Here is a 17,124-nt window from a genome sequence, read left to right on the forward strand (position 1 = left end):
TTGCAGTGAAGTTCTTACAATTCAGTCACATAGGTGCATTCCCACAGTCATGTATTAAAGCTAAACAGTCAGGCTTAATGGAAGATTCATGTAATGTATACTTTAAAGGTATCAATTTTATAAAAATCTAGAGGGCTTGATCATGTTTTGATAAGCAGTACTTCCAAATGATTGGGAAGCTTTTTGAAAACAAACAAACAAACAAACAAAACCCCAACAAGACCAAAACACTTTAATCTTAGCTCCAATTACATTTTTTTCATCTTTCCCCCCAAAAGAACATTTCTAGAGCACAAGATAGATTCATAATTGTTTAATTAGATACATTATATATATCCTGAACATAATGGCTCCCATAGAAAGAAACTAGTATTTTGTACACAAACTTTATTTACTGTGCCACATTCATAATATAATGACTTGAGCCAAGTGCAAACATTGATTACACCCCCTGGTGTGTGAGGAGCTCTGCTCCCCCAAACACTTCATTATCCAGGATGATAGGGAACAAGATTAGACAAGATGGAGAATTAACTTTTGTAATAACAAAATTATACATTAGATTATGATTATAAAGTCTTCTCCAGCCATAGCCGTAACCAGAACTAAGCAAACCACTGATCAGGTTCCTCTTTAACCCCTGCCTTCCAAGTGCTCCTCCAGGCAGGGGCTAACACTATTGGTTAGTGGGATTGCTGAAAGGCACGGGGACCAGAACAATGAAGAGGAGCAAAAGGTTTGGAAAATCAACAACCTGGCATCCTCTGTATGGACGACCCCTTGGTTTCTCTTCCTTGGTAAATACATTTGGTAGTTTTAATGTCACATATAATTGATAGGCAATATTAAAAGGTATCTTAAATGAGGTTTGTTTTTACAACTGCCTGGAAATTATGGGCTACTTGTAAGTAACCCATGAAAAATAATGACTTAATTTAAAAAAATAACCGCAAATTCTGAGAGTACATTTGCACCCTGGGTGGCAGCATATGGAAGCAAAATAATTGGTTTCTGGTCGGCCTCTATGAGTGCTGGTGTGTGCCATCGATCTGCGCGGTCTAGCCATATCCACAGGGCCATCATCACTTATTACTGCTTTCCTTAATGACCAGCTCAGAAAGATGAAGGAGCTGATGAATAAATCACGGGGGAGGTATAAAGATATATTAAGTCTTGCTCTAGTTTAAATTGTTCTGGGGAAAAACAAATAAGAAATGTACCCTTGAAACAAAGAGGCTTATATAAAATTCTAAGAAATAAGTCAGGTTTTATCAGGAATGATCTAACATTTATTCTGTTTGCTGTTTAAACTAGTCTCAAAAGCCCCCAAATTATGTGGATGAAAATCCCAAACAGAGAAAGTCTGACAATTCTAAAACCGTGATATCAATCAAAAGTTAAAAAAAGGGGGGGGGTAGGGCAGGGAGTGGGTGGGGAGGAATGGGACCATTACATGGGCATGAAGACTTAATAGGGAGAATTGTGAATCAGGTATTATAGGAATATTACCTAAAACCTAATTGATCACTTGAATTGGGAATCTAATCAGGATGTCTGGATCTCAAAATAGATTCTAAATCTGGAATATTATAAAATGTGGTGCTTTTCATTAACGTGGCATTCTTCCCATTCTCATCTTGAAATCCCAATCAGAGTTTCAGGTTAGCTTTGACCAACATTTACCTACTTGATTAGTCGCTTGAACTTGGCTAATGAAGGTCCTTTCTAGTCGTTACTCTTTTTCTCAATTTCAGCCTAAATACCAGGTATGGTAGTTGCTTCCCTGATGGGCCCTGGGCCCTCTTCCAGCTGTCTGATAACACCCACAGTCACCTAATGCCTCACCTTCCTACTTCTTTACTCGCAGTACCTTTGCTTTGCAGAATTCTCTTCTTATTTTTAGGCTACATATTTTGAGACTGTTGAGGGAAGTGCTAGTAAGTATAGACCAGAACCCCTTTAAATAGTATTTAAAGCTTTACCAACTGTGGGAGAACAGACTTCTATGGGGAAGAATTAGAATTTAGAACTAGACTTAGAATTTCTAATTAAAATTAAAGGCATGTATCTCAGGATGCAGATAAAAAGACGTCACGATGAATGCACAGAAAAAAAATCAATAACAAGGGAATAATTTTACTACCTTGGGGCAAGCCACCTATAGATTTAATATGGGAATTAAAGGCATTGAGAATTCTAGGGAGGGTGTTGCTCCAGTGGAATGCTTAGATCTGGCGATGGATTAGGGCATTTACTATTGAAAAGGAAATTTCACTTTAAACCCTACAGCACACATAATGTAGGGACTCCATACAAGGTGGGGAGAGCGGATGGGGGCGGGATGAGCTTCAGAACTAAAACACTGCTCCACCTAGTGGAAACTCCGGAGTTTTCCCTTCCGCTCTCAGCAGTGGTTAGGGTTTCAGAGTGGGTTAGTCATTCATTAGGAATGCTTTGCTGAGGAGAAAGAACACTAAAATCAACACCTCATAACCAAATGTAAAATGTCAATAACCTTGTTATCAGAATTTAAAATAGCACTTAAAACCTGATGGTAAGATTCCAAGAATAAAGCATATGTAATTTTATAATTCTCTAGGAAAAACTCAGAAGAGTTGTTTTTTTGTTTTTTTTTTTTTAACATACAGGCATTTATATAGTCATCTACGTGCAGAAACTCAGGAACACTGATGCAAGTTTCTTACAAAAGCCTCTGTATATTGGAAGAAAAAACAAATCCTGAAGTATGCAAAGCATTTTTCTGCCCTTCCCCTCCCCCCACCCCACCGCCCCGGCTTTTGTTGGGATGGATAAATTCCTTAGCTTATTTTATTATCTCTGCCAATAGCAAGGCAAATGCCTAACAGGTCGTTACGTATCATACAGAATCACTTGATGGGAATATAAAATATGGTTTTGCATAGAACTCATTTAAACAATGCAAATAAGCTACCAGTACTCCCGCTTCTGCTCCCAGTGGGTTTCCGCGAGTGCCCACGGCTTGGGCCCAGGACAAGATGCAGGTTACGTTGTGTTCTGCTCAAAAATAGCTCCGTTTGCAGTGACTCCTAAGCCCACGCAGAAATCCCACAGGCTTTCTGTTACTTCCTTCTACGGTTTTAATACTGATGCCAAGTGTTCAAATCAAATACAGATATTGCCAAAGAATAGGGCACACTGTGAGATTAGGTGGAAGAGGGTTTATTATCTGGTCGCAGGACAGGAACTTGACGAGCAATGTGAATACAGAGATCTACTGAGCACACCTTTTCCTTCTTGCCCTTCAGACAGATGATACAGGAACTAACATATCAAAGAAAAGCATGTGTAGTTTACTTTTTGAAAATCCACTTACGTTAGTCTCTTACTTGTTCTGATCCCAGAAAGTGAATCACGCCATGATTCCAAAGAGCCGTCCCTCACATTAACCTATGAGCACACATTTAAAAAATGATTTATTGTACATCTTTGCATTTCTTAAGGCATGAACAATGGCGTACAGATGGAACAGGGTCTGAGGAGTATCACATCTTTTTTGACAAGGTCAGCACAAGTACACCACATCCAACAGACACACTCGAAGTCTGAGCTGACCGACTGCCGTGGCCCAGGAGCTTCTATGATGCGGGTATGGTACTTCCACACAAAGCCCGAACGCGTGGTTTACATGTCGTGTTGCTTTAAGCTCTCTGGATCAGCTTTAAGCACCAGTTACAGTTTGTTTTCTTTACAGACACTTCAGACTTTGGATTTTGTATTCTGCTCCTTTTATTCGGCTTCTCAAGGAGGGCGTGGATGTTTTTTAAGGGATAAGGTTGCAGCAAAACAGAAAGGATCCAAAAGTGGTTAGGGGCCTTGTCTAATGCACTTCTGAAAGTCCATTATAAAGATGAATAGAAAAGCAAACGGTCGGTTTTCAGTCGACCCAGAAACCACGCGGAGCTCTAGGAAACATAATTGTGCATAGTTATTTATTCATTCAGAGCGTGATATGTTGGCTAGCTCTACATTCCCCATTTACCAAAGAACAGGGCTGTCTACTTTGCTAAACCCAGGGTCCTTCCGCAGCTCCCAGTAGGTATCATTAGAAACCCAGGCTTCTCTTTGATTGGCATCAATAACTTTTCTGTGGAAATACAAAAATCAACATTAGACACAAATCACATCAAGATGGCCTGGTCATTGGACCCTCTCCCGTAGATAGGATGTGTATGGAAAAGGGGTACTCCATAATCCAGTTAGTGTCCTATCTGTTTATTGATGACTTGACTATTTTTTTTTAAAGATTTTATTTATTTATCAGAGAGAGAGAGAGAGGGAGCAAGCATATGAGCAGGGGGAGCGGCAGGCAGAGGAAGAGAGAGAAGCAGGCTCCCTGCTGAGCAGGGAGCCGGGCATTGAGCTCAATCCCAGTACCCTGGGATCATGACCTGAGACAAAGGCAGACACTTAACTGACTGAGCCACACAGGTGTCCCTGTCTTTACTATTTTTGACCAAAAAGAAACTCCGTTTTGTTTGTGTTATTTGTTTGAAATAGGATGGGGTCATGGGGAGAGGGACAAAGGGCACAAATAAATCACTTCTAGGCAAGGCTAGAGAGTGAACTTCCCCCCACCCCCGAAATCAGGTATAGAATGCCTACGTGGCACAGTCATTGACTCTTGATTTCAGCTCAGGTCATGATCTCAGGTTGTGAGATCGAATCCCGCATTGGGCTCCAAGCTCAGTGCGGAGGCTGCTCTGGATTCTCTTTCTCTCTACCTATGCTCCTCCCCTGATATGCTCTCCCTCTCTCAAATAAATCTCCCCAAAAAAGATAAATAAAATAAAAAAGTAAGTAAATAAATAAAAAAGAAAGAAAGAAAAAGCACGAACAAGTTCTATACTAAGAGCTTCAGGCCCCAGACCCACAAGAATACTGCTTCGCTTGCAGGGAACAGTAGTGCTTGAGCCCCGCATGGTCCACAACCAGAGTGCACTTTCAACATCAAAAGGGCAAGGCTGCATTCCTCCCCAAGACAGTCATGAGAGGGCAATTCTAAAGGATAGGAGGTTATTCTGGGCTGATATGTCCTGGCTCTGGAGGGTAACAGATGGATTTGGAAAACACAGCTTCATCTGTGTGATTTATATATAATCCTTCAAATAATCCTGTAATAATCACCCATGACAGTACCACAGAAGGACCAAATCTGAACGACATAAGCCCCGTACAACAGAAATAAAATCAGACACTAATGAAGCCAGGATGACCTTGTGGGCAGTGGGTGTCCCCCTGTGGCCTTGAGCTGAGGGGTGGAAACAAGTTTCCACCATTCTCAATGCTGTAGCTGAAGTAGAGAGAGCATTGTGGGCAAGGCCCTCACCCTTCCTGCTGTTCATGAAAAGAAAAGAGCCGTGGAAGAGAACTGACTTGTATGTTTACAGACTGTTCACAAGTGCAAGATCTAGTCCAATACCTCCACTACCAAAACCAAAGTTACCCTAATCAGTTTAATTTTAAGCTGCTCGCATACTAAACTATGCCTCATTTTCTCTTTTCACCTGGGGTCTCTCATGGCTGGTGGCCATCATTTGCAAAACATGAGCTTGTTATGGGCATGAACTTACTTAAAAAATTTTGGTATGTGTTCAAGGTTGTTTTCTTCCATGTAGCGCCTTCGAGATCTCTGGAGTTCCTCCACTCTCTGCTTCTCTGCTGCTGCAGCTTCTAAATTTCCTTCTTCCAAAAACCTAAGCAGAACACAGTTATCCCTCTAATATGTTATCCTCTCTGCTGAGAAAAAAAAATAATCCCGTCTTGTATAAAATTACCTTCTAGTTGCTGAGACAATAACATGCTGAAGAGTCATACTCTGATAATGTCGCCTTGCCCCTCCCCCAGGCCACGCTACCTCTGTCTGCCTGCCCACCAGTCACATACCTGCTGTATACGTCAACTGAAATATTGTGTTACAGCAGTGCAAACATAGGGGTGGAAGGGGACGAGTTTGGCTTTGGAGACTCTCCTGTGCTCTCTTGGGTTCTCTAACTTGAGATTTTCTGGATAATGGGAGAGCCCGGGCTCCGGACAATATGAAGTACAGGGCTGGGCTCCTTTTTTCATATTACCTGAAAAACACTTGGTCAAGGCCAGAGGAGGGAGGATGGTAGTTAGCTGTTCTCCACCTATTTTTAGAAGAGCCCGAGAGGGAAGGAGTTTCCCTGTTTTACTTTTTGTCACCCGTTTTACTGGAGAGAGTAAAACGGGTGACAAAAAGAGAATCTAACACTGGGGGACATTACAAAAGCCCACAAAAAGGAGACGAATCATAAATGAAATTCGGGAAGGGAATATTGGAATGGAATTGAGAAAGAAAAGGCAGAACCAGTAGTGTTTTGTAAAACCTACATTTAAATTTCAAAATGAGAGCAAAGAAGAGGGATTCAATGTGATGCCTATAGGGAGTTTGCTGATATGTTGGAATGTCAGACAATGAGACCTCCCCTTCCGGGGGCAGGGGGTGGGGGGTGGGGCATGGTGTAAGAGGACTGAAGAGTAAGACATTCAACCCTCGAACATCTTGGCACAAAACACATACAGCCACAGATACACTGGACGCAGAAAATTATCTTGGGGGAAATTTGTGTGACATACAGAATTTCTGGAAAAGGTATAATTAACTCTGTGGGTATGAACAACATGCACATAGAACTATTTAACAAAAACTAAGAATCGGAAGGTATTAAAGGGACTGCATTCTGCGTCCGTCTCACATCCCGTGGGATCAAAAGCAAGCTGGACAAACTCCAGACTTTGACTCGGAGCACTTCTAGATGCTCCCGTAACTCATCATCATCTTCTTTATCAGGTTAAAAGATAGTCCACGTGACAGAGTAGGAGAAGTACAGAGGGGAAAACCCTGGGGGAGGTTTTAGGGGAGCAAGCTCATGAATTTGCACACCGCCCATTGAGTCTGGGGCGGGGCGGCAAGAACCTTTCGTTAAGAACTGTGTTATCTTCTATGGGAAACTGTGTTGAGCTAAGTGTCGGTCACGATCACCCGCGAAGACCTTCTTAGCTAGGGTGGAAGGCTCAGATAGTGTGGAGTGACTAAGGGAATGAGGGAATTCAGGAATAACTCCATGAATACATAAATGAGGGGGGCGAAAATAAGCTTCGATGGCATCGAGAGCGCCACACCATCATCTAGCGTCCGTTTCAAACATGGTTGTCCTACTCACCTCTGATCTGGCCGGAACCGGGCATCTGTCGGCGGAAGGAGATCTTTCAGGACAGGATCTAGCTCATTGAGCTCGATAGCAAACCTCGTGAAGCCATAGTAGAGCTCATAGTTGGTTGGCATGGAACCTGAAATGCCAATAAACCACCGTGAGTGGCAGAGAGGTTTAAGGAAGCCTGCAGAGGCTGACTTAACCCAGGCGCTTAATTAATATCCACATGAGTAACTAAATTTGTAGTTCTAAAAATCAGATTAAGATTTTCCTTAAGCCAATTAAATTGGCTGTGTTTTCCTAGCTAAGGAAACTTGGTGTTAGTTATTAGAACTGGTAGATTCATATATTTAATAAAATCCAGTCTTTATTTTTACATTTTTTATATTTTTTTAAAGATTTTATTTATTTGAGAAAGAGAGAGAGAGAGAGCATGAGAAGGCGGATGGTCAAAGGGAGAAACAGACTCCCTGTCAGGCAGGGAGCCCTATGTGGGACTCAATCTCAGGACTCCAAGATCATGACCCGAGCCAAAGGTAGTCCCCCAACCAACTGAGCCACCCAGGCACCCCTAAAATCCAGCCTTTAAAATAAAACTTTGTACTAGAGTACTCTTTACTGGGTAAACAATGCCATCATTTTTCTCTCAAATGTTCAAATGGGTAACTAAATCCCAGGGTGATGAACTAGGAACATTAAGATTTCACCAGAAACACAGTTTACTTCCTTTTAGAAACAGAAAAAAATGCAGATCTAAATTAATATGAATTGGCACTCTTTAATGAAACTCAAAGGAGGATCTCTGTATACTTTGCTTGTTGGTGTATTCCAAGCTCTTACAGAGTAAAGCTTGATGCATAGTCACTACTCAAAAAATAGCTGCTGAATGAACTAACCACTCCTCTAGCAGGAAATTGAAATACTTAATTGAGGTCTCTTAGAAAACCAACTAATTTTAAAGTTAGGACTTAACTGACAAAATTGCAATGAAAATAAATATCATGCGGACACTTATTGTATTTATCCTTAATATTCAATTATTGCTAGTGTATTACCAGAACTCTCAATTATCTTTTATTAAATGTCAACATGTTGCAGCTTTTTGCTGCCCAAGTAAGACGATCACTTATTCTGGTTAAGTTATTGACTTTGTGGATTAGAGATGTTTGTAGGCTATCCCCTTGTTCTATTAGAACAGAGAATAAATGAGTAAGGATTTAAGTTTGAATAGTTCAAGTGTGTGAACTCTTTAATAAACAAACCTCACTTTTAAAGATTTTTATTTATTTATTTGAGAGAGATTTATTGAGAGAGATCACAAGCAGGCAGAGAGGCAGGCAGAGAGAGAGGAGGAAGCAGGCTCCCTGCTGAGCAGAGAGTCCGATGTGGGGCTCGATCCCAGGACTCCGAGTTCATGACCTGAGCCAAAGGCAGCGGCTCAACCCGCTGAGCCACCCAGGCGCCCCAACAAACCTCACTTTTGAATGTAGGCATTACATTTAGAATCGCTTTACATGAAGCCTCGTCTCTGATCACATGTCAGAGATTTGGCCTCAATTTCATAATTCCTAATTATCAAAAGTTGGGATTTACCTCATTTGAATGTTAAGTGTAAAATATATGCTTACCTTAAGCATCTATGATTTTAATCTCACAATGAAAGAAGCCTATGTTGGGACGCCTGGGTGGTTCAGTTCGTTAAGCAGCTGCCTTTGGCTCAGGTCATGATCCCAGCATCCTGGGATGGAGTCCCACATTGTGCTCCTTGCTTGGCAGGGAGCCTGCTTCTCCCTCTGCCTCTGCCTCCCATTCTGTCTGCCTGTGCTCACACTCTGTCTCTCTCTCTCTCTCTGACAAATAAATAAATAAAATCTTTAAAAAGAAAAAAAAGAAAGACGCCTATGTTGAACCGCCCGAGATGTGACATTGCTTTCCTTCTGTCACTCAAGTTGCCCTCCGAACACAAGATACTCCTGCCCATCTCACCTGGTCTCCAGATGCACTTTGCAGAGGGGGCCACGCCGCAGTAGAGCCCTTCATGCCACTTCCCAAAAAGCCGGTGCACCACCTTCCCCTCCTGATCCATCACGACCCCCTGGACCTCATTCACATTAGAATTCCAATAATTCACCTGGAAAAACCAAACCCCAATGGAAACATCCAATTTCTTTCAAAACACCAATCCCTATAATTTCCATACGGAAAACATTCTTAACTTCGAAGTTGCTCATTCAAACCACTTCCAGAAAGGGATCATCTCTACTCTATGCTAGGGCAGAGAAGGCTCAGTTTCTCTCCTAATAACCTAGTATTAATTTATCAGTTGGTAATTTCCTCCATAGATGCCCCTGTCTCAAATTTTCCCTTTGTTCATGGATGTTAATGAGTTTCAACGGGCCATGCTGTACAAGTCACTTGGGAAGTAATTTTTATAGAGTCTGTAAACAGCTAAATTTCATGAGGAAAACCCTGCTTGGCCTTCTTCTGGCCATGCTTCTTCCTAGGAGATGAGAAGTCTGGGCAGTCATCCATCTGGATCCCATGGCCCCCTTCTCAGTTAGGCCCCAGAATTCTTCTTCCAACCACTCTAAGCTTCTTCCACAGCCCACACTGGCCTTTTCTTTGGATTCCTCCATCTAAAGGGCAGACTATCCACCACCAAGGTATGAATGAGGCCTGAGGGGCAGCCAAGGGTGGCCGTTTGAGCTTGGATAGAGCTTGGATGTGGAGCTGGACTGCCTTCGATCGGGTGGGTGAGGCCCCCTGTGGAGCAGGACAGAGGCTGCCACAGGCTGGGAGAGCGCGGGAAGACCATGTGTCAGGGCTGGCTCTCCTGCGCTGCCAGGTTTCCAGCTCAGAGTTCTAAAGTGCCCAACCTAGCCTTGTGGACTTTGTTACAAAAGTTGTATTTGTCAAGGTGAAAGAACAGAACATAAGTTATGTGAGAGACGGTAGGTCTGGTCTACAAATTTTAAATATTTACACATATGGAATGGGGCCTCCATCTGTACTTTGGCCCTGAGCTTTGCAAATATTAGGGACAGGCCTAAATTGAGAAGCTTCTCGTGGTCTGCAAAACTAAATGCACACATTGACTGTCATCACCCAATCAGAGCAAGTAATGATCCTGTCCTTTCAGTTCTGAGCCACCTAATGAGTCCAAAAGGAGAAAAAAAGGAAAATGGGGGAAACATCTTGAGTAAGAATAAAGATCTTCAATTAAAACTAACATGACCTTCCAGTACGGCTTCAAAGGATTTCACTAAGAAGACAACATTTTGAGTTTTAAGACTTCAATATGCTACTTGGTTTTGCCACAGTAGAACAAGATCAGAGTAGAATAGATTAAAAGGGCTGGTAGGGTTTCTGTACCATGAATTCGGGAACACACCTATCCATGAGGGTGAGACTGTGTGTTCCACTTGAGACCAGAGTGACTGAGGAAAATGCTGTTGTGTAGGCATTCTACCTCAGGAGTCTTTTCTTGTTAATCAAGGTGACGCTTTTTCTTGGACCATCATAGTGGTAGAGTTGGATAAGCTTATAGTGACTGGAAGTTATTCACATGCACCCTCAGAAAATGACAAATGCATTATAATTAGCTCCCTAAAATAAGATCACTTGACTCTGTTGCAATCAAGCAGGAACAGAAATAGAAACCAGAAGACTTGCTACAGGCAAGAAGTGTTTTCTGGAATTTTACTTAATGAATACTGACTGGCTGCTTAAAAAGAAAATTCTTTAGAAAGAAGAGTAGTTCTTCTGTTTTGAGATGGTGCCTTTTTTGACCTCCACGTGTGTGGAAGTCTGCACGCCTTGAGTAACTCCATCAGTTGGTTCTGCTTTCTTTTATCTAACATGTCCTTAAGGAACAATGATATGGGGCAGTCTCACTTGCTGTTGTTTACGGTAACTTATATTTCTCCTTTACAAAGCATTTTATACTCTTTTCTTCTTTACTGTTGGAAGATTTACCTTGACAAATGTGAGTTTGCAAATGCAAACACTGCTTTTGGTATTTCTAATAGTTACTTCTCCATAATGCTCTATCCACCTCCTCCCACTGAGAATGTTGTGTATGCACGTGGTGACTTTATTCCATACATAGCAATCTCCATACCTAGTGAAGAATACAATGTTGGTTAAAAACAATGAAGGTCACAAATATATAGTACTGTTTCTACAGCTGAGAATATCTTTGGCCAAAGCTTCCTTTCCCTCTAATTTCTCTGTTGAAGGTTTCTATGTAGTTAAGGACATTTGTAATAGGACTCATTCCTTTAAGGAACACTTCAGTGCTTTCTATAGTCCAGGTGTTAAAGCTACTAAGTTGAATAGGACCTGTCTCTTGCACTCTTGGAGCCAACAGTACAAGAGGAGTAGACAGATGTGACAAAAAGTACTTATAATAAAATGTGATGAGAAGTGTCATGAGAACACAGAAGGGGAGTCCTTAGATCTGCCTGGAACGTGGGAAGACTTCCTGGAGAAGGCTGGAATCCGTCTAAACTTGGAGGATAGGTAGGAGGGCACTGTAGGCCAGGAAAAGGCACTGACAAGGCCATATAGGCCAGAATACTATGATGTATCTGGAGGCCTGCCAGTGGCATACGTGAGCGGGTGTGGGGGTGGCAAGTCTGGGAAGGTGATAAGGCAGAGCAGGGAAGGCCTTAACAATGCACCGGTGAGTCTGGATTCAATGGGCCATCGTGGAAGGATTTGAGGGAACAGATAGGCATGATAGGATGTATCTTTAAGAAAGATTACCCTGAAAATGGACATTGTTTCATACTCGGAATTAAGACCAAAGATGTGAATAATTCTTGGAGAAAAGACTGGTGATCATAGACAGTGCATGTCTAATGCAAATTCTGGGTTACAGAAGGTTATAGAGTTTCTGCCAAGGAATGAGGTGACATAGCTTCAGATCACCTTGAAGTTTGCACATGATCTATATTTTCAAATAAAATGTTATTTCAAAATAAAATAGAACACTTCTAAGTTTCTAAAAAAAATTTATGAATTGCTATGATGTAGTCTCACTACGCAGCTGGGAAAACTCTCTTCTCATGAGTCTGCAAATATTTAAAGTCTATTTTGTGGTCCTGGGGTTCCTCTCTCCCCCTACCTTCCTTCATATTCAATCCACCAGCAAATTCTGTCACTGAATAAACAAAAAGAAAAACCAAACAACATTAACCAACTGAAGAAAGAAAAAAAAACAACCAAGTCTTTGGCTTCAATGAAAACTTCAATTAATTTTAAAAATTCACAGGCTACATCCTTTAGAAAAATACCATGAAAGGATTCCATCACTCTTCTTTAATAAACTAACTTACACTGGGTCTAAGATGAATTCAAAAGTGAAAATATATATTGTATAGAACAAAAGTTCTAAAAAAGAGAAACTTCCTATAAAATGCAAACTAATAAGGTATCTGGGTCAGGTAAGGTAGCTGGTTTTGACTTGATGAACAGAGAATGTAAAGAGAGAAGCAGGGAGCTTTGATACATATGCCAAGTACTCATTTGCTTTCATGGGGGTCTATTCTCCAAACTTTGGAGAAGTTAACAGAAGCTTTAGGCATGCATGTAAATGGATCACTGGCACCTTCTAGAGTTTCAAAGGCCCATATCTGACTTAGAAAAGCATGTAAGACACCAAAAGGAAGATGAAAGAAACCTACTTTGGAAGCATGACATTCAGTGTTCCAACAGGCAGGATTTCCATGGACTTCCCCCAGAACTTGTTTTTCCATCTGATATCTAAACAACATAGGCAGAGGAGAAGAAACAGATATTCCGTATCTAATCATTCAGTCTATAAAAACTAACATCTATTTTACACTCTATATTTCACAAAGAACTTTCACAATCAACAACTGATTCTATATTGTTGATTTAAGAGTTCACGTACCTGGGGATGGCTCAAGGTGAAAAAATTAACTATGAACCAAAAAAATCTACTGTCTGTTTTTCTGGAACATATGTTCCATATTTGTTTCAACAAATAAAACTGGGAAAAGCTCAGAACAGTATGTGTGCATGGGAATTCACAATACACGTATATACACAGACTCTACTGTGCTTTAATGTCTACATAAATGTTGTTTTAACTAAATGGTGGAAATAGTTAACATATATGTTAAAAATAAGACGTGTATTAAAAATAATTGCAGTATGGCAATACCATTGATTTATTTACATGTTGATTTGAAAAGTTATAGGATTTGGGAAAACAGGAAAAAACAAAATCTCTAAATATGGAAAGGTAAGCAAAATTTATGAGAAAGTGAAATTAGCGAATATGTTCCTACACTGGTTGTTAAGATATGGCCCAGGGCTCAGCGGTTTATCTCACATGATGGCTTTATGTTTTATTTGGGGGCACTCAGGTTTGCCTGTGCATTTGTAATAACCACTTGGCTCTATTTTGATGAACTAAGTAAGGGAGCTTAGTGCTGTCTCCACAAAATTTATGTCTCTTTGTTATGACCAAGAAATGATGTATTATTGTATTTTACAATGAAATACAGTTACAGTGCTCTGTCATATTGTGTGTTTTTAGATTGAGAAGGGGCAGATGAGAAGAGACATTCTGTGAGCAATGAATCCCCTTCCAAACACAAAAGAACAATTTACACTTAATGATTAAACATACATATACAGTAGACCATTGAGCAACATGCATTTGAACTGAGTGGGTTCACTCACCAGCAGGTATTTTTTTGATAAACACAGTATAGTACTATAAATGAATTTTCTCTTCCTTATGATTTACTTAATAACATTTCTTTCTTCTAGCTTACTTTACTGTAAGAATATAGTATATAATATATATAACATATAAAATACACGTTCCTGACCATTTATACTTTATGGGTAAGGTTTCTGGTCAATGGTAAGCTATCACTAGTTAAGTTTTGGGGGAGTCAAAAGTAGCACATTGAATTTTAGACTGTGTGGGGGTCAGCCCCCTAACCCCAGCTTTGTTCAAGTCTCACCTGTATATATTTTTCTTTCTAAATGGATTTTGAAACTTGTAATTTTATGTGAGTTTTTAACATTCTGACTATACAATGGGCACTGTACAAGTAGAGACTTCAATCCAAATCCCTGAACCTTGGTGAGTTAAAGACCACAAAATCAGCATAATGTTTACATATCTAAATAGGTCATGACCACAGATGATGAGCCACAGAATCTTCTTTCACAATGAAGCTCTCCTTGCACACCCTCAAGAAGCAATAAGGCAGCAGACAGAACCTCTATGTTATAGATGCAGACAATAAGGCATAATGAGGTTGAGTGATAGCCCTGAGTTGGCAATCAGCACTGAGCTCTACTGCCCCTAGGGCTTTGTTTCCTAGATATACAACCTCATCTCCTAGATGACACAGTTTCATATTTCAATCAAGAAATCTAATTTCTCAAACTGAATTCCATACTAATTACTAACATTCTCTGAGTCCCAAAGGTAGAAATCTAACCTGAGCATAATGTACCTTTCAGAAACTAGAAACTGTTTCAAAGGCTCACCGAGTGGATCTTGAAGTTACAATTGAAATACAAACCTTGCCAAAACACAAAATTCTTGGATTCACAGTGACAGGCAGAAATGGGTGGATGATGGCTAACCTGGTAATAAAAAACAAAAGAGAGGGCAATGATATCAGTGTTAAAACTTCCATAAATGATCGTTTTTTTCCCAACATATATTGGCCACCCCCAAATAACAACAATCAACTCATCCATCTCTATTATTGAATTATTCTCAGAACATGTAAGTAAATTACTTTCACTTTCACACCTCATGTTTAAACCCAGAGAACTTATATACACGGACAGAGTTTTCTGTTAACTAATATCATAGCTCACTTCAAACCATGGTTGATCAAAAAGCTGTTTCATCATCAACCGGTCCTCCTACAGTTTCTACATAGAAACCTCACTGAGTCCAATGGGACTTACCTGTTCTGAGAAAAATCGGAATCCCTTGTCCTCTCGAATGCATTCGTAAGTCTCCCCAAGGACAGGATTGAATGGCTTACTTCCTGCTCTGAAATAGGTGGAGCAATATCCTGAAACTGCAAATGCAGCAATAAGAACCTGTTAAAACATTTAAGAAAGGAAAATAATATAGGAGAGACTATTTCCAGGTCTGTTTGTCCCTTATTCCTCTAGATTTTACACACCCCTGTCCGTGGGTGCTGATCTAATGGCATCTGCATTTTCCATTATCTGCACAGACTCTTCATAAACTCATGGGTAAAAAAAAATGAGGGAAGAGGATGTGAAAGTCCTTGCATCTGAGGCCACTTATTCTTCATTCAGCTGTCACCCAGCTTCCTGAGTATCACAGTGTTCAGAGGTTCTGAAACCCAGTTTATAGGTTATGTCCTTCGTACAACTTAGCGCCATGGGTAGGAGGCCTGTGGCTGCTGGTGCTTTTGGAAGGGCAGTCAAGCCTTCCACAGTCGGGTGCAGCAGAGGCCATGGCAAAGCACAAACAGGAGTTTCCTTTCTCTGACCCAAGTTCTTGAACACATGGGCTCTCTTGGCCTCCAGGAGAAGCTGCTAGAGCAAGGCTAGGCATGCCTTAAACCTGGAAGGAGTGTGATACTTTTACATCCTAATTTCAGAAACACTCGTGACCAAAGATAAGTCACAAAGCATATATCCTCTGTAGAAGTATCTGGAACTTTTGGGCCCTGCCCAGTTTGTGCAAATGAACTGTCTCCTCCTTCACCTATGCAGTGAGAATGTTATGCAGAAACCAAATATGCCATCGTAACGAATTCTGCCTTAGTCCACGCCTAGGGTTGACAGCTCCCTGAGAGGCACTGCTACGTTATGTATTACCATGCGCTCGTAGGGGTCGTCCGTTTCGGAAGCCTTGTCCAGAAGCTCACTGTACTCGATTTCCTCACAGAGATGCTGCAGGGTGTTGAGTGGCTCATTTAGCTCCACAGGCATCGAGACTTTAGACAAGTCTTTACCAATGTTGTTCCTCAAAATATTCCACAGGTTAATGTTACTGGTGTCGGGACAGGGAGCTGGCAGGCATGTTCGACGTCCATTTCGGAAGGCTCCTCCTGTAAGCTCCCCATTTAAGACTGGAAGAGAGAGAAAGACAAGAAGCATGATAAAAGATACTTTGCTTTTTTTTTTTTTTTTTTTTTTTTTAAAGATTTTATTTATTTATTTGACAGAGAGAGATCACAAGTAGGCAGAGAGGCAGGCAGAGAGAGAGGAGGAAGCAGGCTCCCTGCTGAGCAGAGAGCCCGATGCGGGGCTCGATCCCAGGACCCTGAGATCATGACCCGAGCCGAAGGCAGCGGCTTAACCCACTGAGCCACCCAGGCGCCCCGATACTTTGCTTTTTTGATTTCATAGCATGAAGGAAGGAAATAACTCTTTCAAGTACTTCTGAATGTGATACATTTCTTAAGCCTCCACTAGACTCTCTCAAGAGTGAATGAAATTATTTCAACACAGAGTTGCTAATAAATGCACAAAAAATCAACATACAAGTTTTTTTTAAATAAGGTGTTAAATATGCTCAAATATTATTCCAGAAAAGTCAATTTTTTCATAATTTATTTACTATTAGCAGTTTTTTAAAATTTAATTTTATCTTTTTTTTTCAGTGTTTCAAGATTTATTATTTATGCACCACACCCAGTGCTCCATAAAATCCGTGCCTTCCTTAATGCCCACCACCAGGCTCACCCTCCCCCCCAAAACCCTCAGAAAAGCCAAATTTTAAAGAATTATATACATTTAGTAAGAGAGACTCAAACTTTTGGTTTTGGCAAGAAGTAAAAGCTTTTCATTTAAGCTTCTACCTAATGGATTTTTCAACCATTTACCTTAACAGATTATATACATATAAAATGTATTGAAG

General features: G+C 40.8%; 1 protein-coding gene across 12 annotated transcripts in view; it reads right to left on the bottom strand.

Annotated features, from left to right (window-relative positions):
- Positions 1-215: 215 nt before the first annotated feature.
- Positions 216-17,124, bottom strand: part of OSBPL6 (oxysterol binding protein like 6) — a 204,355-nt gene continuing 187,446 nt past the window's right edge. For all 12 annotated transcript variants that reach the window (XM_059166931.1, XM_059166941.1, XM_059166939.1 and 9 more), the window contains 9 exons: positions 16,080-16,333; positions 15,189-15,326; positions 14,792-14,855; positions 12,905-12,983; positions 11,193-11,337; positions 9,204-9,348; positions 7,227-7,353; positions 5,613-5,735; positions 216-4,126 (listed from right to left, as the gene is read on the bottom strand). In XM_059166931.1, the coding sequence (XP_059022914.1) occupies positions 4,018-4,126; positions 5,613-5,735; positions 7,227-7,353; positions 9,204-9,348; positions 11,193-11,337; positions 12,905-12,983; positions 14,792-14,855; positions 15,189-15,326; positions 16,080-16,333 (1,184 nt within the window). In that variant the 3' untranslated portion in view covers positions 216-4,017. The remainder of the gene's footprint in view (positions 4,127-5,612; positions 5,736-7,226; positions 7,354-9,203; positions 9,349-11,192; positions 11,338-12,904; positions 12,984-14,791; positions 14,856-15,188; positions 15,327-16,079; positions 16,334-17,124) is intronic.

The sequence above is a fragment of the Mustela lutreola genome, chromosome 3 (genome assembly GCF_030435805.1).
Source record: "Mustela lutreola isolate mMusLut2 chromosome 3, mMusLut2.pri, whole genome shotgun sequence".
In the NCBI taxonomy this organism is placed as follows: domain Eukaryota; kingdom Metazoa; phylum Chordata; class Mammalia; order Carnivora; family Mustelidae; genus Mustela; species Mustela lutreola.